Here is an 18,716-nt window from a genome sequence, read left to right on the forward strand (position 1 = left end):
CTAAGAAGACGGAAGAGTATCATTTAAGATGTATCAGGTATTTGACAACAATGGCCATTTTCGCCCATAGGTGCCTATAGATTATTGGACAAAACTCTATCAGTCTTACTACAAGGTTGTCGTTTGGTAGCATTGTGAGAACTTGTACTCAAGAAGGGTTATTCTTCTACTTTTAATCAGGACGTATACACGAGAAAGAGAAATGTTAGGGGTACTAATTTTTTTACTAACAAATGGATACTACCATGATGTGAAGTTTATTTATTGGTATTCGTAGCATTTTTCTTTATTAATTGTTTTGATCATCACCAATAAATAAGCTTCACATAATGTTAGTATTCATTTGTTAGTAAAAAAGTTAGTACTCTTAGCATTTCTCCCTAAGAAAACATGATAATGCTCTGTTAGTATTAAATGTGCTTTTTCATACTAGTATTAATATATGATCATGAACTAGAAATTCGCATACTTATATTTCATTATGAAAATAAAAAAATCAAAGAGTAACCAACATAAATCAGTGGTAACAACATCAAGCCTAGAAACCAACAACTAGCATTTGCAGAGAAGAAATGTCCATAAACGGTTGGTGGGGTTTCAACCTTTGGTGGGTTTGGCACTGGTGATGGAGGTAGTTTAGCCTTTCATTGACGGCATGTTGGCACTTATACTGGATGCTATGCTCTGGCTTCGGCTCTACCAGGGTAGACCTAGGCAGCAATGGATGTTTTGGTGTTTACGCCTTGGGGCTTGTTTGGGTGTGTTTATGAAAGGCCTAAAAATGTGTTTAACACTCAAAAAATTCATTTGAAGAAAAAAGTACTTGTTTGATTAAAAAAAAAGCATTTTTAATAGTCCAAAAAACTTTAAAATTACCAAAATGCACTTTTGACAAAAGCTTAAAAATGAAGCTTATGCCAAAAAGACATTTTTTTTGACTTAAAAGCTCCATTTTTCAAACACAATCCCAAAAATATAGTACAAATATTTATGTGCTATTTGCCTCATTGCTATAAGTTCATTTTCCTCATATTAACACGTTCCTTTGTTTAACGACAGTTCCCCCCTCATTCGTATGGAGATTAGGCACCTAATATCAATTGGCAATGAAGGCGGCAAATATGAAAAACCAATTACATTTGTTTGATCACATATGGTTAATAATACTTGAAAGACAAATCTACATAGTTCATACAAACACATTCCGAGTTTGTGCGAGTTACCAGTCACTTTTTTCCTTCTAGTCTTGAAACTTTGAAATCATTTTTACTCTTTCCCACTTCGTTATCTTTCATCAAGTCACCTCATCAAATGTATAACTTCCTGATCATTTACATACTCTGTAATGTCCTATATGGTGCCATCAACAATGATCTGCTAGAAGAAGAATCAATTGTCAGTAAGGATGATTTCATTAGTCAAAACATATTGATTGCTCAAAAACGAATTTTAAATCCGGTTTTGAATGAAAAGCATTAAACTAGGCAATCCAATCAAATGCTAAAAAAATCCAGAGTGACGGAGGGAAGAGCACAGACCTGCAAACCACTTGCACGCTGGATCAACAATATAAGCCGCTCTTGTTTTAATATGTTGCTAGCCATCGCTTCTCAATCACATAAAGGCTCCTTGACCAGAAGGTTCATTTTCTCCTGAAGAAATTTGAGTACATCTTCTCTTCCTTCCTTTATAAGCAATTGTCTCAACCTCCCAAATGTCCCACCTGCTGGTCGGATTCCCTTCTCTATCATCTCTTCCAATAACACACAAGCCTTAGTAACATCCCCCTTCTTGCACAATCCATTTACAAGAACCGAAAATGTATGCATGCTTGGGACAAATCGCTTCAACTTCATGTACTTCCACACTTTAAGAGCCATATCCAGCGCATCGCTTTCACAAGACAGCTTTATCATCATTGTATATGTGTCTGCATCTGGTTCACATACCTTGATCATCCGGCGAAAGATTCTAGATGCCTCATCAGCCTCTCCGCGGACTATCAAACTACGTATAATAATGTTGAAAGTCCTTGAATTGGGAGTAACTCCCTTGCATTTCATATCATTTAAGACCCTATACACATTCTTTAACTTGTTTACTTTACAGAAAGCACTAATCAAGGAATTGTACGCTGCCACATCAGGCTGAATTCCATGTCTTTTCATCTCTAAGAACATACCTACAGCATCTTCAATCCGGTTTTCTATCCCATATGTATGAACCAAAACACTATAAATGAAAGATGTTGGCTTGCAAGTCCCAGTATCCATCTTCTTAACTATTTCAATGGCTTCATCAACTCTTCCTGCCTTGCAAAGAACGTCAACCATGATGCCAAAGGTCACTATATCAGGGTCGCAACCCATGTCAACCATTTCCTGGAAAATCTCCCTTGCCTTGGGCAGATTTGGAGACCTTCCCCACCCCTCAAGCAATATACTGTAAGTCTTTGAGTCAGGAACAAATCGATCTTTCATACTGTCAAAGATCTCCTGAGCCTTCCTCACATTCTTAGACTTGCACAAGGCACTTAGAAGGCCATTGAATGCTGCAAGATTTGGGGGGATATCATATTTCTCCATGACATTGAATGTGTAAACTACCTCGTCCACCTTCTGAGCGGAGGCATACTTTCTCATTATAATGCAAAATGTCTCAACATTTAGCATGCTCTTGTTCCTCATAGAATTCACAAGATCCCACATGATCTGATACTGCCTTATCTTGGCCAGAGACTGGATCATGGTGTGGTAAGCCCTGACACTGTGCACATAATTTCGTTGTCTCTCAGCCCATTCAAAGAACCGATATGCCAACATACCAGCATTCTCGAATCTCTTGAGGACATCCTCAACTATATCTGGAGAAACTCTAATTCCACTTTGGTTAAGTGGAGTATCAAGAGCTAATGCCGGGCAAGACATCATAGTTTCACAAATTCTTGTCATTGGATCTGAAACCTCTCTTGTTAGTTCACTTGAACTGAACATTCTACCTAACATCATCCCTTTCAAAAATAGATTCTTGCGGCAGTTGCAAATTTTAATCATATTGTCGAACAGAACTGAGAATCACAGTTCACCTGAAGCACTGAAAATAAAATGAGTGACATTAATATCATGGTTGAATATTCAAAGAAAATTACCCTCACCCTCTTGGGCGGTTTCTTCCTGATCATCTGCACCACAAGGGGAGTGTGGAAGTATCTTAACATTAGTCATTACAAACTGACACATTGATATTTGATATCGCAGCGTATTTGTAGAAAAAAGACTGACAACATTAGTTATTACAAATTAATATATTGACTACTCTACAGACGGATAGGGTTCATTTAAACTCTGAAGAGGCAATTGCACTCTATCATTATCGAACTGAATAAAGAACAAGGTATACTTAGGAAATATGAAAGCTACTTCTTAGCATTATATTCTGGACCTTTAAAAGAGGCAAGAAAGTTATTCTGAAAATTCATAAACCAAACAAAATTCTGACAAAAGAGGCAACCGTGCTTCATTGTGATTTTCATAAAATCAGCAGAACAACAAAAACAGAAAGTGTTCAATGGAAATCAAAGCTACCCTTTTCATTTCTTGTAAACTTACTTCCCAATGGGATGGGATACAGGGTAATGACCCAGAATGCGCAATCCCATCGTTTGAATTGGACGTCTATGATTGAAGATGTGCTGGTGTTACTGAGACGCATTTCAGTGACAAAGAGAAATTTCATCAAACACCTGGTCTACCACACTCGTATGCGTACAAAATAAAGCCCATATGCAATTATTCCAAGCTGGTAAAGCTTGGAGACATACTACAAATGACGAAGAATAAATTGAACATTTGCTGACCCGCTGATCCGATAATACCAAGTTTCAAAAGAAAGCAGTGGAATTACCGATTAGCTTCGGACCTTCGGTGGAGCTCAGCGATGTGGTGGACTTCCAGAGAGACGTTGCGGACCTGCGGTCATCAAATAATCGCATCCTTCTCTACAAGTACGCTGCAAATCTGCAGGTGTCGGCCCAAGCTTTCCAAATTGTTTGGATCGGGGTCCGAGTTTAGTTTGAAGAAAGCCCAAATCAAGCCCAAGAAACCAGGCCTGCTTTTCTTTTCTTGTTCTAAGCAATTCACAGGTTGCAGCCACAGGCCCACAAGCCCTCATCATTTTATGAGACGGAGAGATATCATTTTATAATCGAGATCTAAGATTGTATTTAACGGTGTAAATGATACAATGTGATAAATATGTTGGCACATTATTTAAAAATATTAAATGGAGTGAAATTATTTACACCGATAAATACATCAATATTAAATCTTGGGGTAATGCTAAGACGGAGAGATGTCATTCACTTGCACTCCTCGAAGTATAAATAGTTTTGCAATCATAACTTCAAAGTTTAAAAATTAAGAGTTAAAACAGGAAGACATTTTATTAAATCATGGGTCATCAGAATTTTATTAAATCATGTTTTAACTCCTATATATATATATATATATAGGAGTTAAAACATGAGATATTGACATTGTAAAATTTTAAACTCCAAAATTATGATTATAAAACCGCTTATACTGGGAGTGAAGTTTTTCCTTTTTTTTTTTTTTTAGTTCTTACGAATGCTAATCCAAAAATTACTTTTCACAATTACATCACCAAATTATATATAAATAGAATAACAATATGTTAAATAGCATCACTAACCTTAAACTATGAAATAGCTTGTCCTCACAAGCGACAAGGCAAAAGGTTGGTCAATAAGGTCGGCTGGCCGTGAAGAGGATGCATTGGCTTTGACTGGGACTAGCTGAATAAATTATAAAAACCAAAACATGTTTTTATCAACCGTTTAACTTATCTGACTTATAAATATCCAACTACTTATCTTGCACATTTTACATGAACTCGTAAGGATGGAGTACTTATTAACGAACTTTCTAGTAGCATTCTTAATTTCTTCTGCTTTTTCTTTGTTAAATATCTTCATTTGGTGGCAAATTGATTGCTTGACCATCTTTACTAAAGAGGTTGTATCTTGAATTTCATCGGATTGGAGGAAGCTTCCTGTTGTGATGAGGGATTGTTAATTCCAATGCTTACCAGGTCAAACGAGTTATTAAGAAATAGTCATAGAAGCCTCCGTTTGCTAGCCCATTCAAATGGGATTGCAAACGGAGCATTCTAGTGGAGTTACAGTAGTATTTATTCGCTAGGCCATTCAAACATGCTATATTCCAGAGACGTCTGTTCGCTAGTCCGTCCGAATGGGCTTGCAAACTGAGAATAAAAGTCACGTATTCTTTAGTTATGTTTTATTCCTGGATTCGGAGTTTATCCTTTTAAGAGTGGGTAAAGGAAAAGCTTTTGTTAAGAACAAAAAATTCACTGAGGTAACATTTACCAACAAGAAACCTATGCACATTTTGATGGTTACAAATATGATCATCTTCTATCTAACATTACATTCAGTGTGATTTCAGAGTTGAATTAATTCTATAAAATTGGATAACTAAATTAATAGCCATGCACCTTTGAAGATCTGGGTTTTCCAGCCTACACTGTATTCGTACTGGGCAGCTCAAAAACTCCAGTGCAGAGAAGATCTAAATGACTCGTGACTAAGCGGCAATGGCCTGTCTGGTAATCTAGGAATCTCAATGTCACCCTCCAACATCTTAAGCGCCACATCAATGGTGGGCCTAAAAGCCACCATAACATGAGCACAAAGCATCCCCACGAGAACAAACCTCTCCATCACAGGTTTTGGCCCTTCTTTTCTTATCCCCTCATCGAATATTTCTTCCACTTTTCCTGATTTTGCAAGCATCCAAGCCCAGTCCGTGATCAACAGCACTGCAGAATTTGATGTGTCCAGCACTTTCCTCCCACTCATAATCTCCAGAATCACAACCCCAAAGCTGTAAACATCGCTCTTCTCTGTTAGTTGCCCGTACAGAGCATACTCTGGCGCCAAGTAACCATGCGTGCCGGCAACCCTGGTGGTGAGATGAGACTCGCCTTCGTTGCTTTGCTTGGCCAGGCCGAAATCCGCCACTCTGGCCTTCATTTCCGAGTCAAGAAGTATGTTGTTGGCCTTTATGTCTCGGTGATAAATCGCCGGTTTTATTCCATAATGCAAGTAAGCAAGCCCTTTGGCGACATCAAGAATTATGCTCTTGCGCTGAGGCCATGTCATCAATTGCTTTCTGCTCTGTTCATACAATTGATCACCAAGGCTGCCGTTCGACATGAAATCGTAGACCAAAAACCTCCTCTTTCCTTCCAGATTGTCGCTCGTAACGCAGCAGCCTCGCAGGGAGAGAAGATTTCTGTGTCTAATTTTGCTAATGATCTCAACCTCATTGCAAAAGTCTTCGTCCCCTTCGGAATCCAAATCAAGAAGTTGTTTCACCGCAACCAAAGTTCCATCCGCAAGAGCTCCTCTGTAAACAACCCCATGTGCGCCTTGACCGATCAAATTCCTCTGACAAAACCTGTTCGTGGCTCGCTCCAGCTCCGACACGTGAAACCATTTTGCGCCCGTGTTGGGTAATACGCTGGCTCTGAAACTGCTCACATATTCTTCATGCAAAGCCTGTTGCGTATCTTTCTTGCGCCGTTTTCTGTACAGGATGATCACTCCGACAGCAAGCAGAACGCCGACAAGAGCACCCGACAATCCAATAATCATGTTCCTGCTCAAATGGTTCGATGACTTGTCTGTCGTCGCTGAGGCTGACAATGGCAAGCCTAGAATGCAGGAAGCAGTGCTGGCGTTCTTCGGGCCGTACTCGTTAACAATTCCTGCAGCGTATAAGCATGTGAAGTAGAAGCATTTTGTGCCATTCGGGTCTAAACTGGTCAGCTGGGAATCCACCATCATGCCAGCTTCAAGGCAGGAGCTACAACGAATTAAACCTGTCAGAAATATAAATTAAATGATTAAACCTTGTAATCAAGAATTTTGAGTTCAATCTATGCATCAATTGTTTAATGATTAAATTCAGAAGTTCTGAAATTCAAACTCAGTCCCGGTTTAGACTTCTGAATTATCATGTAATGTTCAAAACATCTCCTGAACTTTTAATTGCAGTTAAATTTAAAAGTAAAGAAAATCACTCAATTGCAGTTAATTTAAAAGTAAAGAAAATTAAGAATATTTCGATATTTTTAAGTATTGCAGTTAAAAATTAACGGCTAAATAACCCTGCATTATATTTAAATGGGCTCACTGGTTAAGTCTCCCTTGCAGAATTCTTCCAATGAAGTCATTGAAAGCATCTTTTCATTCCAATCTTGGGTTGTTATGATTCCAGCACATCTAGAACGATTAGCGACGAACTGGGTTGAGTTTTGGAAGCAGCGAGGGACGACAGAGGGCTGGATCGACAAGGCGGTGAGCTTGGATTGGAGATCGGAGAGGCAAGAAGTGGAAGAAGCTTCGTCTGGGAATTGGAACATGGAGGTTTCTTTGAGGTGTTGCGCAAGCCCGATGCCGATGAGGCTGAGAAGGGTCTGGCAGCAGTGTTTCCCGTTGGGGTCCAGGCAGGATGAAGTGTCCCATGGGAATGTTTCCACATAGCTGAGATCTATGGGGCACGATGGAGCAGCTGAATCAATTGATAAAATGATGAAGAAGAAGAAGAAGAAGAGAAGGAAAGATGAGGAGGAGGACATCCCCATGTTTTCTTGTCTTGGTGTGATTCAAAAACATGTAACATTAAATGTGTGGTTTTGATTAAAACTATCAACAATGTCGGCTGGCTGGAAGTCAAAAAGGTTTGTGGTAAACTAAATGTGTATATATATATATATATATATATATGGGAATAGGATCCTTATGATTTTATAAAAAAAAAAATAGTAGATTTTTAAATTGCTTAATTTTGCTTATTTTTATGCATGGAAACGCTCATCTATTAAAAATATGATATGTTACCGTTGATAATTTAGTATATTTTCAACAGTTTCTTGTTTTCTATATGGTAAAAAACCTTTGAACAAAATATTGTCTTTCTTATTTTACGAAGAAAATGTGTCTCTACAAAAGTTAAAAAGAAACATTTTGATTTTTGAGAGAAAAATTATTTTTGGTTACTTGTTCAATTTGACCTCTGTTTAGGACCACGTTGGTGTCAAGAAAAGACGAAAGCGTTTAAGAATTGGCTAAGAAAGATTGAATTTTCCAATTAGAGATTCAAATAGTTTACGGTGATCCGTGAAAATCAAGCAAAAAAATAAAAATAAAAATTGAAAGCTTTTTAATGAGTTATATCCTGCCACCTGTTTCCAAAAACAAAAGGATAAAGTCTACTTAACCTTCTTAAACTACCACCCCAATTACAATCTGCCCCCCAAATAATACAATTTACTATCCAAACTGTCAAAACAATGACAATATACCCCTAATTTTAACAAAATGACAAAATTACCCTTACTAAAATAGAAACAAAAATACTAAAATTTAATTTTTTTTTTCAAAATTGTAAGGGTATTTTTGTCTTATTTAAAATTTTATAGGGGTAATTTTATCATTTTGCTAGTATTTGGGGGTACATTATCATTGTTTTGGTAGTTTGGGGGGTAAATTATCGCAATTGATAGTTTGGGGGGTAGATTGTCATTGAGGTGGTAGTTTGAGGAGATTAAGTAAACTTTACCAAAAACAAAACAAAAAAAACAAATTTAGTCCTAACATTTTCGTATCATTTCAATTTAATCTTATGGCCTGTGTACGATTGCGTTTGAGGAGTCTAAAAGTGCTTTTAACACTTAAAAAGTCCGTTTGAAGAAAAAAATACTCATTTGGTAAAAAAATTAAAAGCGCTTTTAATGGTTCAAAAAGTCTAAAAATAGCCAAAAAAAAAAAATGCACTTTTGGCAAAAGCTTAAAAATGTAGCTTTTGCTCAAAATCTCTTTCGGACCTAAAATCTCTATTTCTTAAACGCAATCCCAAACAAACTCTTAAATTTTCAATTTAAACTATTTATATTTTGGGGAAAGTCCACATATCTTTCTCAAACTACCATTCAATTAACAACGTTGTCCATAAACTTTCAATTGTGACAATGTCTCCTACAAACTACCAAAATTTGTCAATGTTTCCCCATTGACGAAACTACCCTTAGTAAAATAGAAACAAAAAATACGAAAAACTTCTAGAAAAAAACTTAAAACTAAAAATAATAATAATAATAATAAAATAAAATCAGAGGGTAGCAGATTAAAATTTTTTTTTTTTAAAAAAAAAATCTTTTTATTCGAAAAAAAATTAAAAAATTTCGATTTTTTTTGTTATAAAAATTGATTTTTTTTTTTATAACTTTTTAAAATAAAAATTTCCATTTAAAAAAAATTAACAATTTCCATTTAAGAAAATAAAAATTTTCGTTTTCTAAAACAATTTTTTTTTTTTTTTTTAAAAAAAAGAATGTTTTTTTTTTAAATAAACATTTCCATTTTTTTTTTTAAAAAAAATCTTTTTTTTAATTATTAAATTAAAATTTTCATTTAAAAATCTTTCTTTTTAAATTAAAATTTTTGTTTTTTTTTTTTAAATAAATTTTTTTTTTTTTTCAATTTATAGGAATATTTTTGTCTTATTGAGAAATATATAGGGGTATTTTTATCTTTTTTCTAGCTTTAAGGGGACATTGACAATGTTTTGGTAATTTGAGAGAGACATTATCACAATTGAAAATTTAAAGAATATTGTTAATTGGGTGATAATTTGAGGGGTATAACTTTACCCTTATATTTTTCTCATATTCCAAATAAGACAATAATCGTCATGCATTTATATATATCTCCCTCTTTTTATTTTTGTTGTCTCTTTTAATCTAATTGTACATGTTACTAGTCTTAAAAATAGACCACGTAACTCATCCTTGAATTAGAAAGTTGGCAGGATTGGTCATCCGTAACTTTCCTATGGTTACCATAAAGAACAAAGATAAAGGCTTTAGAGAAACCTCAAGCCTCACAACACAAGATTATTTGTTTGCAATATATTTTCTCTGCCAGTTTCATTCATGACTCGTTACAAAAACACTTACGAGGTGAGACTCTTCCACACAAGTAATGCTAAAAGAAATATTCGTGCTCTTTTTGTGTTATTCCAAGATTGATGTAATTTTTAAAGTCACACCAATTTAAAAAAAAAAAACACAAAGAAAACACGAGTCTTCATTCTAACATTACACTTGAGATATCTTTCTAAGGTTAAACATCTCTTATCATAAAACTTTGAAACAATGCTAATTGACTCAACAACAAAGGACTTAACAAATAAGGACCATACACGACACTCAATGAGAATTTCTTACATAGAAGATTCCAAATTAAACTGACACACAACAAGCAGAGATGGTCTTCAAGCCTCTAGGGTTTCTGACTTTTCGAGAATACGCAGTAGCAGTCCAAAAAGATGCATACTCCAGTTTCTGCGCTTTCCGGTTTGCAATCAGTAGTACACTCGTCCCTCTTCTCCTGCACCGCACATATTCCCTTGAATGTTTTGCTTTTTTCAGTACGTGCAATGCCATCGTCTACGGTAAGAGAAAGTTTTGAAGCCAATTAAGTCAAGAAATAGAGGATGCTATTTGCTTAATATTAATATTCTCTTGACTATCAAAGTGACATGCATTGTGAGATATTAAATCATGTTAATTTTATAAATAGAATTTCTAAAAACATCGATACATATATTTGAGATATTAAATCATGTTAATTTTATAAATAGAATTTCTAAAAACATCGATACATATATTATTATTATTATTATTATTGTATAATAACTTTTAGAGAAAGTTTTATTGATCGATCTTACAATGGTTTGAGCAAAATTTGCCTCGAAATCACTAAAGGTTTAAAGTTGCTCCAAATTCGATGTTGTAGGTGAAATATATATCAAAGAGTGAAAATTTAAGAATGAGAAGGATTGAAATAGGAATTATCTAGATTTTTAAATTACAAGTAAATCCCAACACGTGAAATATTTAATTAAAATTGGTGAAACTCAATTATGATACTATGTTGAATCATCAGCTATCTCAAAAGGATTAAGTTGATAAGAAAAAGCTAATTTAATAATTTAATTTGTATTATAAGTTTATAACGTACACTGTCCAACAAGAGGAATAATTAATTTAAATTGAATATAAATCACCATTTATCCCTTCTGCTTTTATATCGTATTAAATTACCATTTATCCCTAAAGTTTAATCTTAAAAAAAAATTTTATTTTATTATTTAGTTCTAAAAATAATTAGAAAAAAAAAAAAAAACAACAACAACAACATGCCTGATAATGATACGAACTACTTTTGGCTCCACAAATTTGAAGCTAAAGGCTATATTAGATGCTAAATACGAGCATAATAAAGAAAATTAAAAATACTTGCCTCCGTTCATAGGAAAGACAGAGATGAGGAGGATAAGAAAGATAAAATCGAATATTCTAATTTTAGCCATATGTCTTCTCCCTTGTTTCAAATACAATGGGAAAAATGGGTATTTATAGCAAAAGTCACTGCGTTTCAAACTTGAATTATAGTAATGCTACGTCAAGCTGTAAATGGGGGGCCATGATCAATGGTTAGATATTTCAAAGGGTTGTTAGATTTGAACCAAAATAAATAAATAATTAAATAATTAAATAAACAACAACAAATGCCTTATTAACCTTTAGTACTACCACATCGACAATTAGAGATTTTAAAATATTTATTCCTTTTAGCTTTTGAAATTTAAAATTAGTCTATGTCCACCAAAGACAGATTTAAACACGAACTGGGGTAGGCCATGGCCACCCCAGTTTTGAAATTTTTTATTAATTCTAGTTTAAATTGTGGGAAAAGTATATATATGGGCAATATCGCCCTTAAAATATCATACCATAGTTAATGTCCCCCTTAAACTATCAATTACGTCAGTGTGCCATCTAAACTACCAACAAAGGTCAATGTTCCCCCAGGCCCTAAGGATAGTAAAAAGATAAAAGCGATCATAAAAAAATTTTAATAAGAAAAAATATCCTTATAAATTAAAAAAAAAATAACTTAAATTAAATTAAATTTAAAAAATTAATTTTTTTTTAAAATATTGTTATAAATTGATTTTTTTTTTGTTTCAAAAAATATATATATTTTTAAAAAAATTAAAATTTTATAAAAAAAAAAAAAATTAAAAAAAAACTATCCTAATAAATTATTGGTTTTTTTTTCTTTTCGTTCTTTTTAGTTTTTTCTATATTTTTATAAAAAAAAAAATTAAAATTAATTTTTTTTTAAATATCCTTACAAATTAGATTTTCTTTCGTTTTTAATTTTTTTTATATATTTTCTAATTTTTTTTAAACATATCCTTATAAATTGGTTTTTATATATTTTTTCGTTTATTTATTTTATTTATTTATTTTCTATTTCTTTGTAAAAAAAATTAATTTTTGAAAAATTAAAAAAAAATAGATATCCTTATAAATTAGATTTTTTTTTCATTTTTTTAATCTTTTCTATATTTTTTTTTTCTAAAAAATTAATATCCTTATAAATTGGATTTTTTTTTAGTCTTTTTTTTTAAAAAAATAATAATAATAATAATAATAATTTGAGGATTTTTTTAATTTTATGAAGCGTATTTTTGTCAATATCATAGGGGATATTGACATTTTGTTAGTGGTTTAGAGGAGACATTGACACTATTTATAGTTTATGTGAGATACTAACATTAAAATGGTAGTTTGAGGGGGGTATGTATAATTTTCTCATAAATTTTTTTATTTAAACAAAACTCTTTAGTTTGGCCAATTGGCCCCGGCCTGTAAGAGAGCAGTCCGCAGGCAGTCCAATAGTTTTTTTTCACCAAAAATAAAAAAATAAAAAAAAAAAGTTGAAAAATTTTAAGTTTACATTATTTTAACTTTTAGTCCACCTTATTTAATATGAGATGTGTTTCACCGATCACATTTATTCATTGAATAAAAAATTTGTCTATTAGTCAATAGCCATTAAACATGAAATAATGTGGTGCTTTAGTTGGGTTAAGTACAAGATCAATTATACAATATATTATTTCTTCATTATTAAATATAATAATTTTATTTATTTTTTGCTAAATTTTTGTTATGGAAAACACTTTTTTCAGTTATGAATATTGTCAAAATTAGGTTTCACAACAAAATTGAAGATGAGTTTCTCACTAATTATTTGATGTTGTACATCAAAAAATAAATTACTGTGAAGTTTAGTACAAATTTTATCATAAATGATTTTCAAGATATAAGAGAACCCCAAGTTCCGTTTTAATAGGTGATTAGTTGAAATTTGAAATATTTTTTGTTACACATAAACCCATCACTTGAACCCATGGGTCAAAGGCCCAATTGTAACACCCCTGGCTCCAAGTGGTATGATATTGTTCGCTTTGGGCCAAGCCTGCACGGTTTTATTATTGGGTTTACAAAAGGCCTCATACCATTTAGAGAGAATATATTCCATATAAACACATCATATTTTTCATGTCCAGGCAATGTAGGACGTCACAATCACCTCCTCTTAGGACTCAGCGTCCTCGCTGTTGAACCTCATGGGGCTTGTGCACACTCCTCCCATTTCAGGCTGGACGATAGCTTTGATACCATATGTAACACCCATGCTCCAAGTGATATGATATTGTCCGCTTTAGGCTAAGCCCGCACGGTTTTATTGTTGGGTTTACCCCTAAAAGGCCTCATACCATTTAGAGAGAGTATATTCCATATAAACACATCATTTTTTTTCATGCCTAGGCAATGTGGGACGTCACACCAATGTCTCGGGAAAGCCCGATACATCCGAATGGGCTTTATGAATGTGACCCAGCATCAAACAATAGATTCGGCGTCGTTTCTTGCGCTCTTGGTCGACCTGTGTTAAACCGAAGACCGACTGCTCTACCACAACGAATCTCCTACACTTAACATCCAGATGCATCCATCACAGTTAAGATACGACTCAGCTACATGGATAGCTCACATATGGCAAGATCATCGGAATGGTTATGATCTGCTCTTAAAAGACTCTTGACAGTTATGCGCCATCCTTAGAATCCTATTAATGTCGATAACGGCCTCTTACCGATCATAATGACTGGAGACACAAATGTTAACTTTGTCGGCCGTTACACCCAAATCCTAGATCCACCACTCGGTCATCATAGCTACATCTGTATGATCAACTATAAAAAACCTCACTTCAAAAGTACGCAGGGAGACAATACGAAGCTCTATACAGAGTTTGCACAAACAATGACTTAAGCATCGGAGGAGGAACTTCTAGGCACCACCCTGCACATCCTCTTAACGTGTGCTCTGGTTTTTGTAGGTTTGAAAGGAAGCGCGAAGAAGAAAGACGTGGTTTGGATTTCCTTTGAGTCCACCATACCGGAAATTGTAACAATATTTTAAAAGCAATTATTTTGCTTATATTTTCCAAACATTGAATGCATACTAATTTTATTTTGTATACATTGATTTAATCTTTAATTTTAATATATTTTGCATCCATTCTTTGGCCCCCTCTTGTAATATCTCTTTCATTTATACTTTGACCCATGTGGATACAAATTTCTAGTGCCGTCCCTGAGATCAACCTTATAAGAAAGTCTATTGTACCATAAAATGGACGTAACCAAAAACATACCTTTATAAGTACATCATAATACCTTTTCAAATAAAAATAAAAAAATAAAAAAATAAAAACCGTCCAAAATACATTAACAAACAAACTCGTACCATTTTGCCTTCAAGGATTAAGTGTTTGCATTGTTGTATTGGTTAGTTAGTTCCTCAAGGGCAAAGGTTCAAGTATTGGTGGGTACAACGAATTAAAAAAGTATAGTAAAATGCTACATAAGATTTCTAGATTTCTAAGAAGCATCGCTACCTATTATATTAATGAGTAATTCTCACAAACTTTGAGGTTACAAATCAAAATCCAACTCCGTGTACAAATTATTATTATTATTTTTTTATTTTTTATTTTTTATAAGTCCGTGTACAAATTATTTTAATAAGACAATAATCTTCTTTCTTTTTTTTTTTTTTTTTTTTTCAATCTCATTCTATCTTTTACGAGCCTTATAAATGAGTAATTCTAGAAGTCTTTTTTTGTGTTACTAAAAAAATGAGGTAGCTTTTAAAATTACTATTAATCAAAATTTAATAATAATTAATTACAAGACTAATGGTAATTTTAAGAGTTACATCATATTTAGATAGACACAAAAATGACACAAGAGATATTTATAGTATTACTACTTAGAAATAGACCACGTCATTGGTCCTTAGATGGGAAAGTTGGCAGTTTTATTGATGACTCGATTTAAATAGGGTTTACTGCAAGACTCTTACATATAACATATTAAGACTCTGCAACACACCTCTGACATCTCTTATTATAAAAACTTGACCCAAACTTGGACTTTTCCTATGTGAGTTATCTTATAGAGTAGATATCGAGTAACGATATAATTATCATCAGATCAAAATTTGATAATAATCATTTTAAATTTAATAGTAATTTTAAATGTCATATCTCTTTGATAATTACTGACTCAATCACAACAATGAATCAACAAAATAAGGAGTCTAACACAACACTAAGGAAAGAATGCTCTCTTTATGAGAATTTATTACATAGAAGACTCCAAATTAAACTGTTCAAACACAGCAGGCAAAGATGAGGATCTCTCTCTACCAGACTTAATCCCTTGGCCTTTGGGGTTTGTGGCGTTGCAGGTATATGCAGTAGCAGTTGAAGCTCATGCATACTCCGCTATGTGCGCCCTCCAATATGCAGTCACCTCTACACCTGGCCGTCTCCGGCGTGTCCGCCTTACACCGTCCCTTGAATCTTTTGCTCAGTTCAATGCGTGCATGTCCACCTTCTACAATGGGAGAAAATTCGGATAAAAGAAAAGAATTTGCTCAATATTCTCGTGGCTATTAAAGTGATCGACATCCTGAGTTATTAAATCATTTTACTTTTTGTTGTTTGGTGCCTTGAATATCTAAAATCCTTCACGTGGGGCCCATCAAGTTTTGTCTTGTTTGTTTTGGCGTTTTGAAGTTGCAGCCGACTCTTTCTTTTTTCCTTCTTTGAGTTGGTTTTGAATTTGCAATAGGAGAAGTAAACCAACTGTCTTATTTGTTTTGGCCTTTTGAGTTGTAGCCGACTCTTTGTTTTTTCCTTCTTTGAGTTGGTTTTGGATTTGCAATACTTCTCCTTTTAGGAGAAGTAAGCCAACTTTGCTAACTATAAAAAAGAGGCTTTGCAAACATAGTGACTTGGGAGAAAAATTTAGAAGCCGCATTTCATTAGGGTTTTCTCATTTTGTTGTGCCTTATGGCACTTAGAGAAGAAGAGAATTTTCTATGTCAATTTTTTCTCTTTTGTATTTTTCTCTTTTGTGTGAGAGTGAGATTTTGGTGTATTAGGGCTTTGGGTTTTGAGCGATTTTCTTCTTATTATCTTTATATTCCATCTTTTGTTAATGATTTTCCTCCGGGTCGTCTTCGCCAGTGGATGTAGGCTTGTTAAGCCGAACCACTTAAATCTTGGTGTCGTGTGTGATTGATTTATTTTCTATTCCTTTCTTTTCTGCTTCTTTGAGATCCTGTATTTTAATTCCGTGCACAACAAATGGTATCAGAGTCTAGGTTCTTTATTTTGCAGGATGGCTTCCGCAAAATTTGAAGTAAAAAAATTTGATGGTCAGAATAGTTTCAGTCTTTGGCGTATCAAGATACGTTCTTTAATGGGACAACAAGGTTTGGCGAAGATTTTGGATGGCAAGGTGTCATCATCAAGGGAGGAGTGTTTCATGTCACATCTATATTATTTTAGTGTGTTTGGGAGCATCATGTATGCTATGGAGTGCATTCGTCCAGATGTTTCACATGCAGTCAGTGTTGTTAATCCTAGCATGGTTTACTGGCCGGCAGTGAATTTGAGATTCCGTTATTTATGGGGTGCTACAGATATTGGCTTAGTCTTTGACAGAAATAGTGATATCGGTTCCAGTGTCATTGGGTATGTCGATTCAGATTATGCTGGTGATCTGATTGTTACACGAGGCGATATCATATTGAAGAAAATTGCCTCTGAGGAAAATCCAGTGGATATGTTGACTAAGCCAGTTCCGATTCTCAAGTTCAAGATTTGCTTGGACTTGATTGTTGTTTGTAGTTTGTAATTGCCCGTGTGGGTGTTGGAGGAAACGTCACGAGGATATTTGCATTGGGGACTTGATAGAATTCAAGTCAAGGTAGAGTTTGTTGTTTGGTGCCTTGAATATCTCAAGTCCTTCACGTGGGGCCAATCAAGTTTTGTCATGTTTGTTTTGGCCTTTTGAAGTTGTAGCCGACTCTTTCTTTTTTCCTTCTTTGAGTTGGTTTTGGATTTGCAATACTTCTCCTTTTAGGAGAAGTAAACCAACTTTGCTAACTATAAAAGAGAGGCTTTGCAACATAGTGACTTGGGAGAAAAATTTAGAAGCCGCATCTCATTAGGGTTTTCTCACTTTATTGTGCCTTATGGCACTTAGAAAAGAATAGAGTTTTCTTTGTCAATTTCTCCTCTTTTGTGTAAGAGTGAGATTTTAGTGTATTAGGGCTTTGGGTTTTGAGTGATTTTCTCCCCATTATCTTTGTACTCCATCTTTTGTTAATGAATTTCCTTCGGGTCGTCTCTGTCAGTAGATGTAGGCTTATTAAGCCGAATCACTTAAATCTAGGTGTCGTGTGTGATTGATTTATTTTCTATTATGTTCTTTTCTGCTTCTTTGGGATCTTGTATTTTAATTCAGTGCACAACAGTTTTATAAATAGAAATTCTAAAACATAGATACATATGGCGTTATTTTCTTGCGTATAACAGTTTTTAGAGAAAATTTTTATAATCTTACTACAGTTTATGCAAAATCCGCTGGACATAGCCAAAGCTTTAAAGTTGCCCAAAATTCGATGTTGTGAGTGAAAGATTTAAGAATGAGCAGGATTGAATGAGAAATCATCTAGATTTTTAAATTACAAGTGAGACCCAATATATTAAATATTTAATTGAAATGAAATGTAAATTATACCGTCAAAGTTTAAAATCAGAAACTCTACTTTAATACCATGTTACATGCCAAATGATCATACAAACTACTTTTGGCTCCACAGATTCGAAGGTAAAGGATCTATTGGATACTAAATATATATGGGCACAATAATGAAAATTAAAACTACTTGCCTCTGTTCAAAGGAAAGGTGGAGATGAAGAAGATAACAAAGATAAAAACGAATATTCTAATTTTAGCCATATGTGTTCTCCCTTGTGCCAAATACAATGGGGGAAGAAAGGTATTTATAGCAAAAGTTACTTTTTTTCAAGTTTGGATATCTAATATTGCATCAAGTTGTGAATGGGCCATCAACCGTTAGATATTTCAAAGGTTGTTAGACTTGAGCAAAGGAAAAAAAATTAAGAACATTATTAACCTTTTGTGCTACTACATCGACAAAAAAAAAAAAATAAATAAATAAATTATAACAGAATTTACATTGTTTCAAGCTTGGATTATACTAATGCTGCATTAAGATGTGAACATACCATCAACCGTTGGATATTTCAAAGAGTTGTTTGATTAGCTAAGGGAAAAAAAATATAATAATAACAAACGCCTTAT

The 18,716-nt window shown here is 33.8% G+C and overlaps 2 protein-coding genes across 2 annotated transcripts; both read right to left on the minus strand.

Annotated features, from left to right (window-relative positions):
- Positions 1-1,120: 1,120 nt before the first annotated feature.
- On the minus strand, positions 1,121-3,966 carry LOC132184668 (pentatricopeptide repeat-containing protein At1g77360, mitochondrial-like). Its single transcript, XM_059598387.1, has 3 exons — positions 3,904-3,966; positions 1,539-3,093; positions 1,121-1,374 (listed from the first exon to the last, which is right to left on the minus strand). Exon 2 carries the CDS (start codon positions 3,051-3,053, stop codon positions 1,611-1,613), a length of 1,443 nt encoding a protein of 480 aa, XP_059454370.1. The 5' UTR covers positions 3,054-3,093; positions 3,904-3,966; the 3' UTR covers positions 1,121-1,374; positions 1,539-1,610.
- Positions 3,967-5,397: 1,431 nt separating this feature from the next.
- Positions 5,398-7,290, minus strand: LOC132184669 (probable receptor-like protein kinase At1g11050). The gene is made up of 2 exons (XM_059598388.1): positions 7,239-7,290; positions 5,398-6,908 (listed from the first exon to the last, which is right to left on the minus strand). The coding sequence occupies exon 2, from the start codon at positions 6,887-6,889 to the stop codon at positions 5,585-5,587; it is 1,305 nt and encodes a 434-aa protein (XP_059454371.1). The 5' UTR covers positions 6,890-6,908; positions 7,239-7,290; the 3' UTR covers positions 5,398-5,584.
- Positions 7,291-18,716: the final 11,426 nt, after the last annotated feature.

Source organism: Corylus avellana, chromosome ca6 (assembly GCF_901000735.1).
Source record: "Corylus avellana chromosome ca6, CavTom2PMs-1.0".
Classification (NCBI taxonomy): domain Eukaryota; kingdom Viridiplantae; phylum Streptophyta; class Magnoliopsida; order Fagales; family Betulaceae; genus Corylus; species Corylus avellana.

Excerpts from the sequence above, each read along its gene's own strand:
- LOC132184669 (XM_059598388.1), bottom strand. The coding sequence starts at position 6,889 with ATGATGGTGGATTCCCAGCTGACCAGTTTAGACCCGAATGGCACAAAA.
- LOC132184668 (XM_059598387.1), bottom strand. The coding sequence starts at position 3,053 with ATGATTAAAATTTGCAACTGCCGCAAGAATCTATTTTTGAAAGGGATG.